Source organism: Zonotrichia albicollis, chromosome 1 (assembly GCF_047830755.1).
Source record: "Zonotrichia albicollis isolate bZonAlb1 chromosome 1, bZonAlb1.hap1, whole genome shotgun sequence".
Classification (NCBI taxonomy): Eukaryota; Metazoa; Chordata; class Aves; order Passeriformes; family Passerellidae; genus Zonotrichia; species Zonotrichia albicollis.
In genome coordinates this window covers 101,868,056-101,886,328 of record NC_133819.1, presented here as the reverse complement: position 1 = coordinate 101,886,328, position 18,273 = coordinate 101,868,056, and the positions used below count along the sequence as shown (strand labels likewise).

General features: G+C 41.2%; 3 protein-coding genes across 4 annotated transcripts in view; 1 reads left to right on the top strand and 2 right to left on the bottom strand.

The window, feature by feature from the left end:
• The window catches only part of CEP76 (centrosomal protein 76), a 15,313-nt gene extending 12,333 nt beyond the window's left edge, over positions 1–2,980 (bottom strand). The window contains exons 1-4 of the mRNA XM_005486721.4: positions 2,633–2,980; positions 1,169–1,324; positions 766–847; positions 180–404 (exon numbers count right to left, since the gene is read on the bottom strand). Of these exons, the coding sequence (XP_005486778.4) occupies positions 180–404; positions 766–847; positions 1,169–1,324; positions 2,633–2,935 (766 nt within the window). The 5' untranslated portion in view covers positions 2,936–2,980. The remainder of the gene's footprint in view (positions 1–179; positions 405–765; positions 848–1,168; positions 1,325–2,632) is intronic.
• Positions 2,965–16,034, top strand: PSMG2 (proteasome assembly chaperone 2). Its single transcript, XM_026793221.2, has 7 exons — positions 2,965–3,106; positions 4,524–4,695; positions 5,472–5,530; positions 6,334–6,452; positions 7,746–7,919; positions 9,092–9,212; positions 9,571–16,034. The coding sequence occupies exons 2-7, from the start codon at positions 4,587–4,589 to the stop codon at positions 9,661–9,663; spliced, it is 675 nt and encodes a 224-aa protein (XP_026649022.2). The 5' UTR covers positions 2,965–3,106; positions 4,524–4,586; the 3' UTR covers positions 9,664–16,034.
• PTPN2 (protein tyrosine phosphatase non-receptor type 2) overlaps positions 13,260–18,273 on the bottom strand; it is a 29,893-nt gene continuing 24,879 nt past the window's right edge. The window contains exons 9-10 of one of the 2 annotated variants that reach the window (XM_005486723.4): positions 18,172–18,273; positions 13,260–13,623 (exon numbers count right to left, since the gene is read on the bottom strand). In XM_005486723.4, the coding sequence (XP_005486780.2) occupies positions 13,602–13,623; positions 18,172–18,273 (124 nt within the window). In that variant the 3' untranslated portion in view covers positions 13,260–13,601. Of the gene's footprint in view, positions 13,624–14,297 lie in introns of those variants that run through there. The other variant, XM_005486722.4, reaches the window with a different exon arrangement.

Sequence of the window (18,273 nt, the reverse complement as noted above, 5' to 3'; positions counted from 1 at the left end):
AGCAAGAGCAGAGAAAGATCTACAAGTGGCATAACCCAATACAGTAATCAATTTCCTCAGGAAAACATGACAAAAAACAGGAAAGAAATCCACTAAATAATATCAAACATATTTCACAATAACTCTTAGGTCAAAAAAAATACCAACAGCGTCAGCTTTAAACCCACAATGTTCCTTACCTAGGCTATCCTTGTGTATTTCAAGTAGAAAACCATCCTGAAAATCTGGCTCACAAGCACAGGGTACAGGCTTGGAACGAAAGCGCTGGTTTCGAAAATGTAAACACAGAGTGAAGGTAGAACAGATCTGGCCAGGCAGAGGCTCAGGTTCCTGAAGATGATCCAGAAAGGCTTTTCCACCCAAAACCTGAAGGTAAAGATACCTCCGTGTTGGGTCAATGTTAGCTGTAAAGCGTAGCAATAAAAATGAAGAGACTACAAACAGATCTTAGAAAGCTTAATTTGCTAAATATCAGCTAACAGGAGACTAGCAAAGAACAAACATCTTTGAAACATGTTTAGGAGAAAGTGATTTTAAATTATATGGAAGTTATCTTCGTGTAAAGTAAATGAAATAATAATAAATCATATTTAATGCAACACTGATTGCTGCTGCTTACATGAGTTTATTCTCTGTGGATCAGCAGAGGAAACATCCACCTTTATGCCAGTTCATACTGGATTACTAATTCAGAGTGCAAAACTTATAGACTTCAAATTTGTTTCAAAACTATGATCCAAACACTTAAATAAACAAGAAACATACTTTTTTTCAAAACTGGTGGCTCTCTGTCAACAAAGTGTGTTGATGGTTTTGGAGCTGAAGTCCTCTCCATTCCATTCACATCCTGGAATTACAATTAAGACTTTTTAAGGACTCAAAGGATGCAACAGTGCTTTCACCACAGTCTTCTAAAAATTAAAGGATCCTGCATTTCATCTGAATGCCATTCCTTAGGTACACTCCCTTCTAAGACTGAACAAGTATTTTCAGTGCAGTATTACCACCAAAGCGATTTCAGCATATGCATTCATCTTCTCTGCCCCTATAATGTCTCACATCAGTAAGGTCCTTACAAACCTCCTGAAGCAGCACAGTTTCACTTTGTCAAAACCACCTCAATAAGAGGAATAAGCAGAAATACTTCCCCTCTTAAAAAGCTACTTACAGCTACAAATTTAAGTTCCTTCATAACATCATCAATGATTCCCCGCTGTCTCAGGGCTCTTATCAGATCTTCTGTGGACAGCTGCTGATGCTCAGGTGCCAGCTCTTCTCGTATAGTCTCAGCAAGAACTTCTCGTATCCTCCCATGGACATCCATCTGAAAGAAAATTCATTTTGTGATACAAACACCAGCCCTCTGTATGGCAGCAGGTACAACTTACCAATTAAGTCTATAAGGCTAAGGGGGTTTTCCTAAGAACACAGAAATAACTACACCAAAATATTGATCCTTGCAGAATTAATCAAATGAGCCACTATTTTACAAAAGCAGCTCTCCCAGTAAAAAAAATTACAAGCATAAAAACCTAGGTGTTTTCACTGCTCTTTGACAGCAACTCATCTTGAACTTCCCTTCTTACAAAAAGGTCTGCAAATCCATCAATTACATAATGGTCACTGTTCCAATTTCTTGTCTCCCTCAAAATTGAAGCTTAATATAATACTTCCTTATTTTTTAAGGGGAAAAATGCTTTTTATACAGGTAAGGCACAAAAATAGTAGATCTCCCTTGCAAGCTTTCCCTATGCTCAAAGGGAAGTCTGAGAATGTCTGCCCATCATCTGAGCCGTGAAAGCAGATGGATTTCTAGAGCTGACTCTCACACTGGAAGGATGCTAAGGAAACAGCCACCGGAACCTGAAACAGAACCACAGAAGAGCCTTGTTGGAAAACGCCTTAAAGATCATCTCATTCCAAAGCTCCGGCCATGGGCAGGAACACCTTCTATTGGATCCGGTCATTCAGAACCCCACCCAGCCTGGCCTTGAACACTTCCAGGAACGAGGCATCCACAACTTCTCTGGGCAACCAGTTCCTGTCCCACAGCACCGATCAGAGTGAAAAATTCTTCCTGATATCTGATCTAAACCTGCTCAATTTGAATCCATCTCCCCTTGTCCTGTCACTGCATGCTCTGGTAAAAAGTCTGTCTCTTTCTTTCTTGCAGGCTCTCTCCAGGTATTGGAAAGCTGCTATGAAGTCTCCACTGAGCTTTCTCTTCTCCAGGCTGCACCATCCCAGTTCTCTCAGCCTTTCCCCGAAGCTGCCTCCCTCTAACCATCTTGCTGGCCTCCTCCGGACTCGCTCCAAGCACCCCGTTCTCCCGTGTGACAGGCGGGAATATTCACCACTGCACTGACAAGCGATACAGGAGTTACAGCCTCCTTACTTATTTCCCGGCCAGTTTCAAGACCCTCGCTCAAAAAGCAGCACGAAAGCGACCAAGGGGCGCCTGGAAACCACCTGCAGCGACCCAAGTTGGGAAAACAAAGCGGGGCGCCGGAGCGGGCGCGCTCCGCCACCGCCTCAGCGGGCGCTGCCGCCACCCGCGGCCGGGTGACACCGGCACGGGGGCCAGCACAGCCCCCTGAGGGCCAGGGGAAAGTCTCTCGGGCGCCGGTCCCACCTTGAGCAGCTGCTGGTGGATGATCTGCTTCAGCTCCGAGGCTTTCTCCGGCGGCAGCGACATGGCGGAGGCGCCAGCGAACGAGCCCCAACGGCCTCGCGGCGAGCGCGGGCAGCGCCGCCACCGCCCCCTGGCGGCAGCACGGGGGTGCGGCGTCCGCGCCCCGCTTCCTTCCTTCCCTCCCTCCTTCCTTCCTTTCTTCACTGCTTGCTTCCCTTCTCCCTTCACGGCCGGCATGTTCATTCCGTGCGACCGCGGCGGGGGCTCGGCCGCCCCCGACTTTAAAGGCTTCACCCTGCTCATGGTGAGTCGCGCTCCTGCTTCCCCTTTCCCCGCCCTCGGTGGGTTTGAGGGGCCGCTGCCTCCGGTCCCTGTGCTGAGGGCTCCGCTCCGCTCCTGTGGGACGGGACACGGGGGGTTCTGGTGTCCCTCCCTGCCCTGCCCGAGGGTCGTCTCTGGACACTTCGCCGCGGGGTAAGCGGAGAAGGCGCAGGGCAGGCGGTGTGTGTGGAATCTGTGGGGTGTTCTGCTGGGGAAAAGAGGGTTTGGAGGGCTCTGTCTGCAGCAGAGCTTAGCGCAGTGTTCTCCGTTTCTGTCAGCTCCTCCCTCCTCAGAACCCGGGTTTGCCCTGTCAAGACGATCCGTGCCGAGCTCCAACAGCTGTATTTTATTTTGGGGCAATAGCTATTTGCTATTTCGGAGCTATAGCTATGTGCTGTTGCTCTAAAATTTAATGCGCCCTATGCGCTTTTACTGGATTTGCAGCACCCCTGGGCTGTCACTGCAATAAACGATTGGGATTTTTTTTCATTTAGATGCGATATATAAATGTTTACAGCGTTAAAAATATCATTCTGCTACATTTAAATCTCGGATTAGGATTTTTTAGGAAGTGTTTTTATCGCCTTCACACATGGTATGACATCAGTGTCAGGTCATGTGCCCGCGATGACGATGTCGGTGTGGGACGAGGGCTCCCGCGCAGGCTGCGGACGGACAAACGCCGTCAGTTTCTCCGTCATTTTCAGGGAGCCCATCGCTTCCCAGGCAGGGCTGCAGAGCCCGGCATGACTGTGCAGGCTGCGCGGGAAGGCATTCCCGGTCAGCTGACCAGCAGCAGGAAGCGCATCACTGCCGGGCCCCTCGCCTGGCACTGCCGGGAGCTGGGAGCAGCCAGGGCGAGGGACACTCAGTGCTGCCGCGCCTCCCGCACCTTCTGCCAGCCTCAGACCCGCTGGCTTTCCCCAATGGGCAGCAGCAGCAGCAATTCTTAGGTTTGATTATAAATGAGAGGAAAGCAACCGAACGTTTTATGGTTGTCTTCCTGTAATAGTTTCTTTGGAAGGACACAGTCCTTGACTTTCTCCTTCCGTGCCATCATATTAGGTCAGTATCTACCTCAATTGATGATAACCCACAGCAATTCCTGTGAAATTAATTTAAAGTCACTCTTATAATTTTTATCCTTAAAACAAATTAAAGAACAACCTACTCTTGTCTATGAGTCAGTCTTGAGATTTAGAGGCTTAATATGTAATACCAGAGCTGCCTTTGGGCATCAAGTGAGCTTTGGCAGTCTCTCATCAGTTGCTTGAGTGGCTTTTACCTACTCTCAATCCAAAAATGTGGAAAAGGAGGTAAGTTTCCAAGCTGTTCCTTCAGTTTACAATGAGACAGAATTATTCACAAAAGTGACCAGGATGTTTTTTGTCAGATAGAGACCAAACCCTGTATTTACCAATTGCTCTAGTAGGAAATAGTCACGTTTGCCAGAGGATGAGCAGCCACTTTTAGAAATCATGTTTGACCAGATTTTAAATTTTCACTATTTGAAGAGCACCTTATGCCATCCACAAAGCAGGCTGTAATTGGGTTTATTCTGTTCCTTCAGCCAGCGGTGTCTGTGGGAAATGTCGGTCAGTTGGCAATAGATCTGGTGATTTCCACACTTGGCATGACTAAAGTTGGTTACTTCTACACCGATTGCCTGGTGCCAATGGTTGGAAATAACCCATATGCAACAGCAGAGGAAAACTCAGTGGAGCTGAGTATAAATGCTGAAGGTGGGTATTGAATGCAGAAGGTATTTGCAAGGGGCATAAGATTCAAGAACATCACATTTACTTTTTTTGTTGTTGTTATATTCTGCTGATGTTCTTAAATTAAGGGCAGTAATAACAGCTGCAGAAACCTACGGACAGGAATGTATTTACATTTTACAGGGGAAACTGTTCCTGTTGTTTTTTGGGAAAACCAGTTTGACATTTGGAACCAGTGAGAAATGTTGAATTTGAGCGATTGCAGTGCAGCCAAAACTCTCTGTGGTGTTAATCCAAAGCAATATCAAGTGTGCACATACTTAAAATAAATTACTGGAATACATGTTGAATTTCTGATTTAGAAGGATTTTTATCCACTCTTCTTCTTTCCTACATACCTTTGCCTTTTTCCCTGTGTAATGTTTTTCCCACTCTCCCCACAAATTCTTAGCTTCTTTCCTACATTTATCAATGTATCTATTTTTTTTACCCTCTTAAATCACAGAAATCTCAGAATAATCTGTCAATCTTTGCAAAGATGCATACATTATCTGAATCATTACAGGAGGCAAATCCTCATACAACTTTCATAATCCAGTCCTTGAATTTAGTACAACTGAAAGCACAATGCACAGAAATACATATTTTTAACACAGTGGATGCTGTCAGGCTTTCCCTTATGAATTGATAGCTGAAAGGTTTACTATCCTGAAGTTTGTAAATGGGGTAGTTCTTGATCTATTTAAACCCAGGTCTCTTTCTTAGTTTCTGCTTAATAAGACAATGATTTCTTTTTGTAGTGTACTCCTTACCTTCAAAGAAACTTGTAGTTCTGCAGATCAGATCACCTTTTATAAAGGTACGTATGATCATTGATTGTTCTTTCTTCACTCTTTGGTTTGAATAGTTCTGCTGGCAAATACTAAGTGGCCTGGCAAAAGTATTTTTCTCCTTCATGCTGTAAACACCTTCTGCAGTTGGTAAAGTTTTACTGGTTTCTGCATTCACTGAGACTTTTTGCATCATTGAGTTCTGCATTTTGTGTTTCCAAGCCCCACAACAGCAGCCTGTGTTGGTAGATTTTAGTGTAAATATCTCCTTAGTTATTATGAGTCATGAAAATGCAAAATGGTCTGTGTTTTGTCTATTTTTTCCTTTACATTTATTATTTTTCTGTGTTCTTTGTAAGGGCTTTATTTTTGTGTGTCATGCCAGTTAAATTATTTCACAGTATTCTAGATTCATTTTAACAGCACTCATTTGGTAAAAATGAGGAATTTAATATTACTCATTAACTGGATAGTGGCTATAACTTAAAATAAGCAGATTGCCATGACAGAAAAAAAAAAAAAGTGTAGTGCAGTATTTTAGCAGTTCAAAGTGTGGAAAAATTCTTTGTGATCCTGCCATCCCATCTTGCTCTAAAGCTTTTTCCTTTGTTGTTGTTGACATGGTCTTAATGATACTTCTTGTAATTCTACGTGTAGGTTTGCTTAAGTAAACAACCAGTGCAGTTCTCTGCTTTCTAATAATGTATGTGGGGCTGAAGACTAAGTGGATATGAAGACTAATTTACATCACTGCCAAACATTATATGTAACACCTAGTATTGTTAAGGACACATTAAATTTTCCACTTTTTTGTCTGTGTCTTTGCATGAAGAACAAGTACAGGCCATTCTGTGAAACCCTGCTCTCTTGGGTGAAGAGCAGTAAATGTGCCAGGGTTGTCCTTCTGTCCAGCAGCCACGCGTACCAGCGCGATGATGAGCAGCTTCTGGGGTATGTTTGTGTCCTTAAAAGACCTAATTGATGTTTCTGGGATTTTGTGACTGACATATTTCCCTCTTCTTCCATGTCCTGAGTACTTTTGGCAGGTTCTTTTGCTTGCATGTGTGCATTGGTCATAAAATGCTTAGTATATTGTTAAAACATGACATATTACAGGGTAAGTCACTGAATTTTCTGGGTTACTCTGTCAGAAGTACTGATCAAATGAAAAGCTGTAAGCAAATTGCACTTAGCCTGCATTGCCTCAGTTTTAATTTCCTGTGGTTGCAGGCAATGTCAGGGATTAACTGCTGACATACAGGTCACAGGTTGGATTTTTAATAATTGATTGCAGTAGTGGTTTGGTTTTGACCTCTTTATCATCATTTTACATTTGAAAGGTTTTCTTTGGTACAGTAAGTTGTCATTCTTTTTTTTTTTTAATAGGAAGTTATCAGTTATTATTTGTTGGGAGGCAACTGCAAGGATGCAATTGCAGTATTTTTTTACTAGATATTACTCATCCAAAGACCAGGCATTTCTTGATGATTGAGGGCATCATGATTGGTGATTTAATGAGAAACAAATAAAATCAGTATTTCTGCAGTTGTTATCCTCAGGCTCTATAGATGTATAGGGCCTCAAAGGAGTTTTAGATCTATGCATGTCCCAGATATAGGGCTAAGATCCATACAACTGCAGGATGGCCAGCTAACATGGAATGGAATGAGAGGGACTGATAGTTATTTGATGAGGTCTAAGTCATAAGTTGTGATTTAAACCCTCCCTGCTCCCTCAGCACCACAGAACAACTCCCTTACAGGGGATTTACTAAAGAGTGAGGGTAATGCATTCAGAAAATACTTTTAACTTGACTAAAGTCTAAATGTATTAGTAGTGTGAGCTTACTAAAAATACTGTACCATGAAGTCTAAGTTTACCTGAACAGAATTTGAATTAATCACCTCCTATCTGAAAGAAGAAAAAGCATATTTTATTTGTAAATTATTTTAACAACCATAAGCAGTTTCCCTATTTAGGTGCTTATGTATTTGGCACTTGCCAGTAAACTGAGCCCCTGAAAGGGTACCTAAATTCTGTTTGTGGCATAAAATTGAATAGTTTGTACAGTTTTGAGGCCACAGACTTACTTTGTAACTTTGATCTGAAGAGGGAGAGAATGTCAGAGCAGTTCTTCCCTGCAGGTGTGAGGTCCCCAGTGCTGGCACCTTCTGTCTGCCACAGGTGCTAGGTGTGGCAGTGTCCTTCCTTGGCAGACTGAGCGCATCCTTGACTTGTTTCCAGGACACCACTGCGCTACCTGCTCACACCCGATCTGGAGAAAGCAGTTGGAGGCCGCGTGAAGGAGCTAAACTGGAAAGAAATGGAAAAAGTAGCAGCTTATCCTGGAATAAATGATACAGATAAAGTTCTGCATATACCTGGAGGTGGCATCACAAAACTGTTGTTTACTGAGAGGTGAGTTGCCTAAAGGTAAGCATGGAAAGATACCAGAAGTCTTGTTTTTAGTACTTGGGTAAAATTGTCTTATAAACTGCTATGTTACAGGAAAAGAAAAGTCCTTCTGTTTATAGAACAGGGCTTTATAGGAATACAAATTCTTTCAGGTCAGGCCCATAATTAGGAGGAAGAAAAGTAGGGAGTCCTGAATCATAAACTTAGAATAAGATAAAAATATAAGGGAATAGGCTAAAGGAAAATAATAAAGTCTTTACAGTTATGATCACAATCAATCCAGTATCTGATATTATCCAAACCACTATTTGTAAATAGTAGAATTCCTGTACCTTAACTAAAACTGTTCCCTGAGGCAAATGGTTCCAACATCAGTTATACAAAAAATCCCAAAAATCTGCAAACAATTCTGAGCACTATGAATGAGTTAAGATTTCAGGGCCAGCAAAAAAATGCGATGTGAGGGTTTTGTTGAAAGGTGCATGCATCAGAAGTTGTGCTGAAAGCTGAGGTTTTTAATTTTAGAAACTAATACTTACTTATAACACAACCCCGTGGTTCTGCAAAAGACGGGTTGTGTCCAGTGGAAAATTGACTTTTGTTTTTTAATTGTTACTTTTGACACCTGACCACACTGTGGCATTCAACAGCAGCAAAATTACTAATGTTATGCTTACATTTATACTGACTTCAGAATGGAAACAATAAACAATTGCAAAAGAAAAAAACTGCCAGGACTTGAGGTAAAATGATTAAAAATAACCATCTTAATATCTAAATTAAAAAATTAGAATATACTGAGTGAAGTACTGACACACAGCCTGCAAAACTGCTGGTTTAAAATACACAGAAAGATAAGGAGTGATTGTATGGTGAGGTGTTTAGGCACCAGCACAAAAATGCAAACTAAGTACGTAAAAGGCCTGAATACTCTTGCAAGATGTAGGATTCTTGCCTTGCAAAGTAAGAAACAAATTCAAGACTAAGCAAAAAAGCATGAAGTGTGAAAATGTGATCTAGGAAATCTGGAGGAAAAAGAAATATATACACATACATTTTTCCTTTTTGGTTTTGGCTTTACACAAGATACATGCGTGTTGTTGCTGCTCTTAATACTTAAATATAATTATTATGGATCTAAAGGAAATATAAATGCCTGCTCATTTCTGTTGCAGCTGTTCAGAGGGAATCCAAATGGCAGTTCTTCTGAAATTTTGCTCAGAAGGAGACAACATCCCTGATGCATTTGTTCTTGTTAACTATCTTAATGAATGGCTCCAGCTAATTAAAAGTGAAGTAAGTACTGTTTGATCTAAAGTTCTTGCTGTCATATTTTATATCCCTTATTTTCATTTTTCTTCAGTCCAGATGGGTTCATTTTTGGCTGTTGTTCATCAAGAATATGCCAAATAAAATATATATTTGTATTAAAACCTCAGTGGGAGTTTCCCCACCTGAACAAACAAATCTGAACACCAGTTCTTTTGTTTGACAGGTGTGGGCAAAAATTGTGTAAAGGTTTGATTGCGTTCTCTCTTCCGATGCTCTTTTCTAAAGCAACGCAGTGACACTGATATTTGTACTGCTGCCTATTATTTTAATATCCAGTTACATCATTACTATTTAAAACTTAATTATTCTGGGTTTGTTGCAGAGCAACAATTCCACAGATCCTTCTTCACAGTGGAAGATACCGAGTTCTTGGCGCCTGCTTTTTGGCAGTGGTCTCCCACCTGCCCTCTTCTGATCAGCTCTGAGCTCGCTGAGAGTCACCTGTGCAGTCACAGATGTCCCCTGAGCTGGTGATTACACAGTAATTGTCTACATAAATGCTTTATTTAAGAAAAATTCCTTTTGTGTATGTGGGTAGCTAAAGAAATTAAGGTAACTTTCACAAACTCACCAAAGAAATATGTTTTGTACAGTTGTTTATTGAGTAACTTTGGTTGGAAGTTTTTTCTAATAAAATATTTTTTAAGAAACTTTTTTCCCTGGTTAAGTGTTACTGCCATGGACAAGCTTAAGGTGTTACTTTCTAATGCAGCTGAGACCTGAGAGTGATGTGTAGGCATGGATTTTCTTGGAAGATAAAACCCTCCACTTCCATGTCCACTGTGGATCTTAACTTTTTTTTTCAAGACTTCCTGGTGAGGTAAGTGAAGATCAGAAGTGATCTGGTTTTGCCTTCTTTTCCCAGTGCTATTGGGGTAACTTCAACTGGGGGAGACTGCAAGCAGTGTAACAGCCTGCTCTGTCTTTCCTGTCTATATAATAGAGTTGTGAACAGTGTGGGTTGGAAGGGATCCTGAAGATCCTCTAGTTCCAACCCCACTGCTGAAGGCAGGGACACCCTCCACCAGACCAGGCTGCTCAGAGCCCCAGCCAGCCTGGTCTTAAACACTTACAAGGATGAGGCACCTACAACTTTTCTGGGCAACTAGAGCCTGTGCCTCACCACCCTGAAAGTAAAAAGTTTCTTCCTAATACCCAACCTAAACCTACTCTTAGTTTGAAGCCATTTCCCTTTATCCTTTCACTACATGCCCTTCTAAAAAGTCCCTCTCCAGCTCTCTTGTAGGGTCCTTCTGGGAACTGGGAGGCCACAATTAGGTCACCCCTAAGCCTTCTCCTTTTCAGGCTTCGATGCAATTTCCAGAAGCTGCTAAAATGCTGAAACTAAAGCATTCTAGGTCAATGAGCCTTCTTAGACTGATAATTAATACAGTACCCTGAAATATAAAGGAATCAGGAAACCTTGCCTGATATCAGGCAGTCTGGTATCTGTGTGTTTTACAGGCTTAGTCTGAGAGAGCAGCTGAGTGATGGACAGTTCAGTGTTCCATGTTTGTCATGGTACCTATTGCACTATAGTATTTAGCTATGTGTTCAGTTTTGACCTTTTGGAAGTGCTTGGTCACATCAGCTGATTTAAAAACAACTTTAAATCATGGATGCAAGATGGTCAGTTGTAGAGTTGAAAAGTGAGAATTAACCAAAATCTATTTTTAGGAGCTCCCACAGGTATCCAGACTGGTAAGTCAAATTTGGTGAGTCAGAATGCAGATATAGTCAGGGAATGCAGACAAAAGGCCATGCATAGCACAAGGCAATTCTGATAAGCCTAAAGCTAGTTGGAAAAATAACCATATTTAAATTCAGCCAAGTGACTACAAGGTGTAGATAAAGCAGGAGAGCAAATGAAGTCTTGAGGAGCAGACAGAAGCAATGAAAGGGGTGTTGTCTGCTTCACAGATTTTTCCAAAGTGAGCCAAAGATGTTCAGTACCTCAAGACGCACAGCCGAGCGAAATCTCGAGAAGGGGAGAACACTGGGAGTACTTTCTGACAGAGTGAATCCTCAGGGCTTTCCTGTTCCCTGTGAAGAAGGTAGAGGGCACTCGGATCCTTGTGGGAGGAACAAGGATGCAGCTTCTCCAAGGCCGGCAGTTTGGCGGGCGGCGCTGCTCTTGGCCCGGAGCCACTCCTGCCTCCAGTGCCCGGGAGAGGCCAGCACAGCCCTGCACCCACCAAAACCTTCCTGCAGGACTAAGGCTGTGCCTTTGCCCTGCTGTTCAGATCACCAGCAAAAACAGAAACACCTCTGCAACACTGCCCTTGAGCATGGAGAAAAGAAATGACAGACAGTAAATTACAGCTTCTTCATTTGGAAAGAAATGCCTTTCACAAGTCTGACAATTTTAAAGCCATTTCTTTAAAGGCTACAATTACACACTCACTTGGTCCTTTCTCTCCCCTTCCTTTACCTTTTTAAATACACTTTCTCAACAGTTGTCAAGAACTGGGGCCTGTGTAGAAATAATCAAACAAGTAGAGAGGTCAGAAGCAAAACTTCTGCTGTCACAAGACAGCATTCAACTAAACACAACAAAGGTTTTGGAACTACTCTATCTTTATCTCCTTTGCCCATTCATCAAGTTGGCTGACATCAACCTTATTCCACCATCTCAATAGTTGAAAGCCATTTAAAAACTAAGGGCAATCAGCATATTTGTTGGGATTTTCAGCTGTTTATGCCCCACAAGATAAACAAGCACATGATAGAAGCAGGTAGAATAAGGCGGCACTTGCACACCGCCAGTAGTCATGCACTGCGTGCTTCCTCACAACTCCAAGAGGGGAAAAAGAATGAAAACCCAAACCATAGCTAAAGGTAAAAGGCATGAACAGCTGTAAGCCTTATCCAAAGATGTCCCAAGTGGTATAAACAGGCCCTGCTCCTGTAATCAACAACAGCAGGGTTTGTTGCAGTGGTTTTGGCAGAGCTTAATCTCTTGCTATAAACACTCCTGGTTTCACAGCTGCACCAACTTCAAAATGAAAAAACTCAAGTCACAATGTTGTTTTCTCCTCCAGCATAGGCTCAGAACAATGGTAATCGTGTAAAGAAAAAAAAACTGGATAAACCTGACTGGAAATTTAGACTATTTCAGGATGGTGTCAAGTGTGTCTTTAGCTCAAGTAATAGCATTAAGTACTCCCCTGCTTCTGCTTCCCCTACAAGTTGAACACAACTCTGAATATCACTGCTTTCATGAACAGCCCTCAAGACCAAGTTCTGATAAGATTTCAGGCTGCTACCATGTAAAACCCCACCACATGGCTGTTCAGACAGTCATAATAAATATATAGTTTTGTGAGTTAAGGTTTATCCAAAACCATCAGAGAACAAGAGAACTGAGATCAGCTCTGTTACAGAAGGCACAGGGCTGGAAACCCTGCTGACCTGCTGGAAGAACTCCTTTAAGCAGCACTCCGGCTTACCCATTTTCAATCCATCCTGACTATGTCAAGGAGAAGGCTGATAGAAGGTGGGAGATGTGAGGAAAATACCGTCCATAGAACACACGGCAATGGCACAATCCAAAACCTGTTTAATTACAGACACCATTGACTTTTGTGCACTTTGGTTTTGTTCCTCAGCTCCCATTAACTACACAAGACTCTGGGTCAAGAAAGGTCAGGTTCAACCTCTTTCTTCCCTTTAAAGCAATCACCAACAGAACACTTTCCCATCACAAAGTTACTCTGAACATTTTGTGCATATTTTATAGCAAACATAAAAAGAATTACCAAACCAACTAGTCAGATTATTAAAATAATATTCTTAGTGGTGTATTACAAAAGAAATGTACAAGAGTTCCTCCTAAATCAAACTACAATACTTAGCAATAATGAAAATACTTGCAAAAAGCACACTCTAATAATTTTGCCATTTTCCAGTTAAGACAGGTATCAGGAAACCTTAAGGCAAAACTCTTCTTTTTCCACAACACACACTCTTAACAGGTTCTCCCTAACATAACGCGCACACAACAGCACATCATCAATTTAAAAAAATATTTAATGCTGCCAAAAAGTATAAAAATACAGTAAGAATGGCAGTACAAAACAAAATACTTCCTAATTTAATTCTTTTACATCTTTCTACATTAATACAGGCATTATAAAAACACAAGATGGCAAATTATTTTGTTTTGCAAAGTAGCACACGCTGCTGGTGGTCTTCATCCCCTCGGTGCAGTTTACGCTGTAAACAGATAACTGAGGTCCTCTTGGTACTTAACAGACCTCACTTTTTGTTCCCGAAGAGGGGGGGGTCATGTCTTGCTTTGCATGTCAATAATTTGCAGTTTATAGCTGCAGAATATTCCCAAGTCTCGAAGGCTTAGGTGTCAGTCAGTCTCGGCCTGCGACATACAACCAAAAGAAAGTCACCGATTCAGTACAGAGTACGGGGATAAAAAACAACAAGAAAAAAAAAAAAAGAGCTAAGAACTGACAGTAGGTTTGCAGCTCACTGGTAACACCAAACAGCTTCTCATGTGTTCCCTGGAGCAACTACTGCCTCTGAGCAAGTACTCCTGGAAAGCCGTTGCTTTTCCAGAAGGTATTTCCATGTTACAGTGTAAGGCACATCCTTGCTGGAGAGCTTCAAGTACAGGTCTCAGTCCAGCAAACCACTTCCTCACACATGCAACCACAAGCACTGCGGAAGTCTCCTTGGGCCTCAGAGGGACTATGGCATGCTGCATCTCAAAACACATCACCTCCAACAGCTTTGGAGGCCAATCCTGCTACAGCGGCTTAAAAGAAACTGTTTCTAGGCATAGATTTCCTGTAGTGAGAAAGACACCCCAGCACTGGACATTTTGTTTTTAGACACGGGAAGGCTCTACTCCGAGAGTCTCCAGAAAGAGACTTTTCACAGCACCACACCCCCAAGCTACTACAAGTAAAATGCATTTGAGCTCTGCAAGCACTACACTGATTCATAAAACAGCTTTCCTCCACCAGGTACGACACATTGAAAGAGGGCTTCCAAGTATTTATCCTTCCAATTAAATAAAGACTCAGACAGAGATGCAATTTTGAACACGTTTATTTTTTGTACATAAAAATGAAAGACTGACTTAAAACTTTGGGGGCAAACAAAAAGGCCCAGGAAGACTACTGTGTGTCATGTCACCTTTGCAAATACCATCCTCTAGCTTAGGCCACTTGGCCCTGCAGAGGACTTCCTCTTTCGTCATTGTTAATTTAGTTTCTCGTGCAGTCCTCAAGTGTCTCAGGTTTTACTATAATGCCAAAGAGCAAACTAAATCATTTGGTTTACATTCATTAAACATAAAGCTAACCAGGCTTTTTCATCGCCTGCATGATCCAGTCACACATACATGCATACACATTTACGCCTCTTCCCTTTTCAGGGGGACATAAACTGATGTCAGTAAACCATATTACTCGAGGTTTAACATTATAAGCCACATTTCACTGGCAACATCTCACTTCCATAACAAATCCAGAGGTTTTTTTTCCAAATTGCTATTTCACACTGAATTATATTATTTTACTTAATACATTTCAAAGAAAATACAGATGTACCGTCACTAAGTGGACTGTCCCTGCACCAAGAACACAAACAGGAAACCTAGAGGATTAATTCCAATCTTGCAAACCCCTTGCAGTGGAGGTTCAAATGTTTGCTAGGTATTTCTTTATGAAAACGTGCGTGATTTGTACACCAGTGTTCATCTGAGAGCCAAATGTTTAATCAGAGATGCCCACTACGCATCAAATATTTTGACCGATGCATTTCCAGAGAAGAGGAGGAAAACCAACACCAACCAAACCAAAACCAATTTTGAATCAAGCCCAATGACATTTTAGAAGTAGCTGGGACCAGGCAGCAGTTTGCCAGAACTCAGGGATGGGGAGAGAAGAGGGGTCAGAAGGCATGCCCTTCAATTTCACCCTTTAAGCATTTCCTATGACAGAGATGACTGGGATTGACAGTTCTTAATTTTGGCCCAAATTTGTTCCTATTTAACATCCAAGCTGTGCAAAAATGCTGCAAATTTAAATCCTCCAGAATAACAAAGTATCACAAGGGCTTAGTGTGCATCAAGGAAAACAATCCTCCAGATTTTGGGTTTTAAGGATTAGTGATGGACCAGAAAGAAGATTTTATCCAAATTACTTCCTGGAATGTAAAAAGAAATCAATCATTTGATTTTTCTTACTATTCTCAGACTACCATGAACAATTCACTGTTCAAAAGTTTTGTCCAAGGCTTGCACTGGTTCATCCTCCTTAAATTATTAACATTTAAGACTCCCAAGGTACTTGCAATCACAGAACCCAACTTTTACAGAACAACTGCTGAATGTGCAAGTCCTGCTTTATTGCATCAAGAAGGTAACAGAGTATGAGGTGATCTGAATTGGCTGCCCCCTGCCCTGCCCCACCCTGAACTGAGGAATGCTTACTCAGGATCAAGAAAACTGAAAAGCCAGAATTTAGAAGATGGAATTAGGAAAAAAGAAATCAAGTTACAACTTGACAAGCTGCAGTTAGAGCTCAAGTGCCTGTAGGATACTGGTAGCCCAGGAAATCCTCCTCATGCCAAAAGAAGGGCAATAAATAACAGTGTGGTATCAGTCCAAGTTTTGCCTGCACTTTTTCCTTAGCTGCTTTTAAGTATCTAGAATAAAATCTGGAATATTTCTGTTACAAAAGCATTTAAATTACATTCCATGTATTCTTCCATAACCAAAATATCTTTATAAGGCACATACATTTACACCTACTATCAGTTACAGCTGATACTGAAAAACCTATCCTCAATTTAAAGGAAAAAAAAATCTTTTGACAGTCTTCTTGCTGGCTAAAAGTTACTGTGGTTGTAAAAATTGTGAAATGTCTTACAATCCATGAGCTGCCTGCCTGTGCTATGTCCCAGCAGTTAGCTGTCCCAGCAGTCATTCTGCTACTGGAGCTGCACAGTTGGTCAGCAATGCCATGGAACAAATTGTCTTGTTCTACTGACGCACAACTTCCCAAATCCAGTGCTCCACAAAACTGCATTTGTTTTGCTCATCTGGACCCTTCAGCATTTGATTACTATACAAACAGCATGGTCCAGAATAGTATTAGCTATTGCGAAATGAGAATTTTAAAGAGTAAACTGTACTTAGCTTGGGGTAGTAAATGTCAGAGGAATTGGGCCCCATGCCTTGTATGTGACTACGAAGCCCGGACGTACTGCAAAGCTTTGAAGTCAATTCCTTTGAATAAGGAGCAAATAATCAGCCAGGTCTTTTGAGTATTTTTCAGCAGTAAATCCAACAAGTGCTTTACAAAATGGGGGAGGGGGGTGGAAGAAAACCCCCAGGACCCCACACCCAACAGAAAACAACCAAGCTTAGAAAACAGAAGAAGAAAACATAACTTCTCTGAAGTTACCCAACAAGGCAATGCTTGAATAAATAAAATTCCCGTTTCAAAGTACAATCCAATCCTACAAATTACTAGATCCTAGCTTGAACAACAAGCTACATTCAGCCATATACCATCTCTGTATTCAAAGGTAATTTAAAGGGCAGAAAGTGGTTTGTGTTGAATTACTATTTAGGAAGTGTTACTACTCAAGTAATGGAAAGGGAGTGCTCAATAATTTTAAAGGGGCTGTAGGAGAGATACTCCCAAAATATTAGTCCTAAATGTGTTTTACTAGCATGTCTAATACAGTGCTGAGGAACGTGAAAAGCAGTTCTAGACTTTGTGAAGCTACTAAAGTGGCTCATACAGCTGAAAACACCGGGTATGGCAGAACACTACCAACATTTCTTTTCTATTAGAGCCACCCTTGGAAGTTCAACTACAGTTTCCTTCGATGTGTTTCCTACAACTATTACTGGTGAATTAATTTTATTTGTTCTAGCAACTAAAATCTATAGACACACAAAACATGTTTTACATTTAATGGAATGTCAGAACTTGAAAAATGTTGGCCTTCAAACAGTAGCTGAAGTCTGAATACATTAATCAACAGTATGACTTTCAGTCGGGGCTAAGTTCTCAAAAGCCTTAAAAAAAAATTCCAAGTCTTAAATAATGAAAACTACAAAAAATAAATAAGGAATGCAAATTAACAGAGTAGAAATTGGCAAGTGCTTCATCAGACCCCTAGCTGCTCATTTCAAACTGGAGAGTCAAATGTGGGGAATGGTTGCACTATTCTTTTCATGCACAAATTATAATTACATTTAGTTTCAAAATGAAATTCTTTTGGTCAGAAATTTGTACAAACTGAGCTTTTAAAAGTACAGTGAACTACAAAAAGATTAAATATGCAATTATAAAATATATTTATCCTAGGTTGTAAGAATATAAAATGTTTATGTTCATGTCACTAGTACATTACACATTACACATATTTAAGGATAACTTCTTTGCATTAATAATGTAAATGATACAACACTGTTTATTGCTTATGTCAGGCATGTAAATTTAAATCCAGACAGCCTTCAGTAGCTAAACCTCCATGGTTCAGCATTTGTTCAAGATCTGGTAGAACACCGTTTTAAAAAGTGTATAAACAGTTGCAGCAAGTTTGTACCTGCTCATATTAAACAAAAACCATCAATTCTGTGGGGGGCAGCGGTTCATTTTTCTAAGTACCTGCAGTGGAAAGTCCTGAGATGTCGACATGAGATCAAGTTTACATCACTTCTCTATTGTCTGTAACAGTCTGTACCCATTCCAGGAATAAGGAGTTTATGCTTAAAGTCACACCCCTACTCATTACCTTCCAGCAAAATCTGTTGGAGCAGTCACACTTACTGTTCACTTACATGGAATGTTTTTGAAAATACATTTTCCAGCAAAAATAAGCACCAAATAAAAACAGCGCACCAAACCCCATCTTAGTGAGAATAGGTTTCCAGTATAACCACCTTTTTCTTTTTCTTTCAGTCTCATTTAGCTTCTGCTTCATCTGATGCAGCTTCTGTGCTGTTTGCGCTCTTCTATCCTCCCGCAGTCGTTTTCGGACAGAA

What these genes read in the sequence shown, in the direction of transcription:
- PSMG2 (XM_026793221.2), top strand. Translation starts at nt 4,587, where the DNA reads ATGACTAAAGTTGGTTACTTCTACACCGATTGCCTGGTGCCAATGGTT. An exon ending in TCAGATCACCTTTTATAAAG is followed by an intron (nt 5,531 to 6,333) that starts GTACGTATGATC and finishes CTTTGCATGAAG; the next exon opens with AACAAGTACAGGCCATTCTG. An exon ending in TCCAGCTAATTAAAAGTGAA is followed by an intron (nt 9,213 to 9,570) that starts GTAAGTACTGTT and finishes GGTTTGTTGCAG; the next exon opens with AGCAACAATTCCACAGATCC.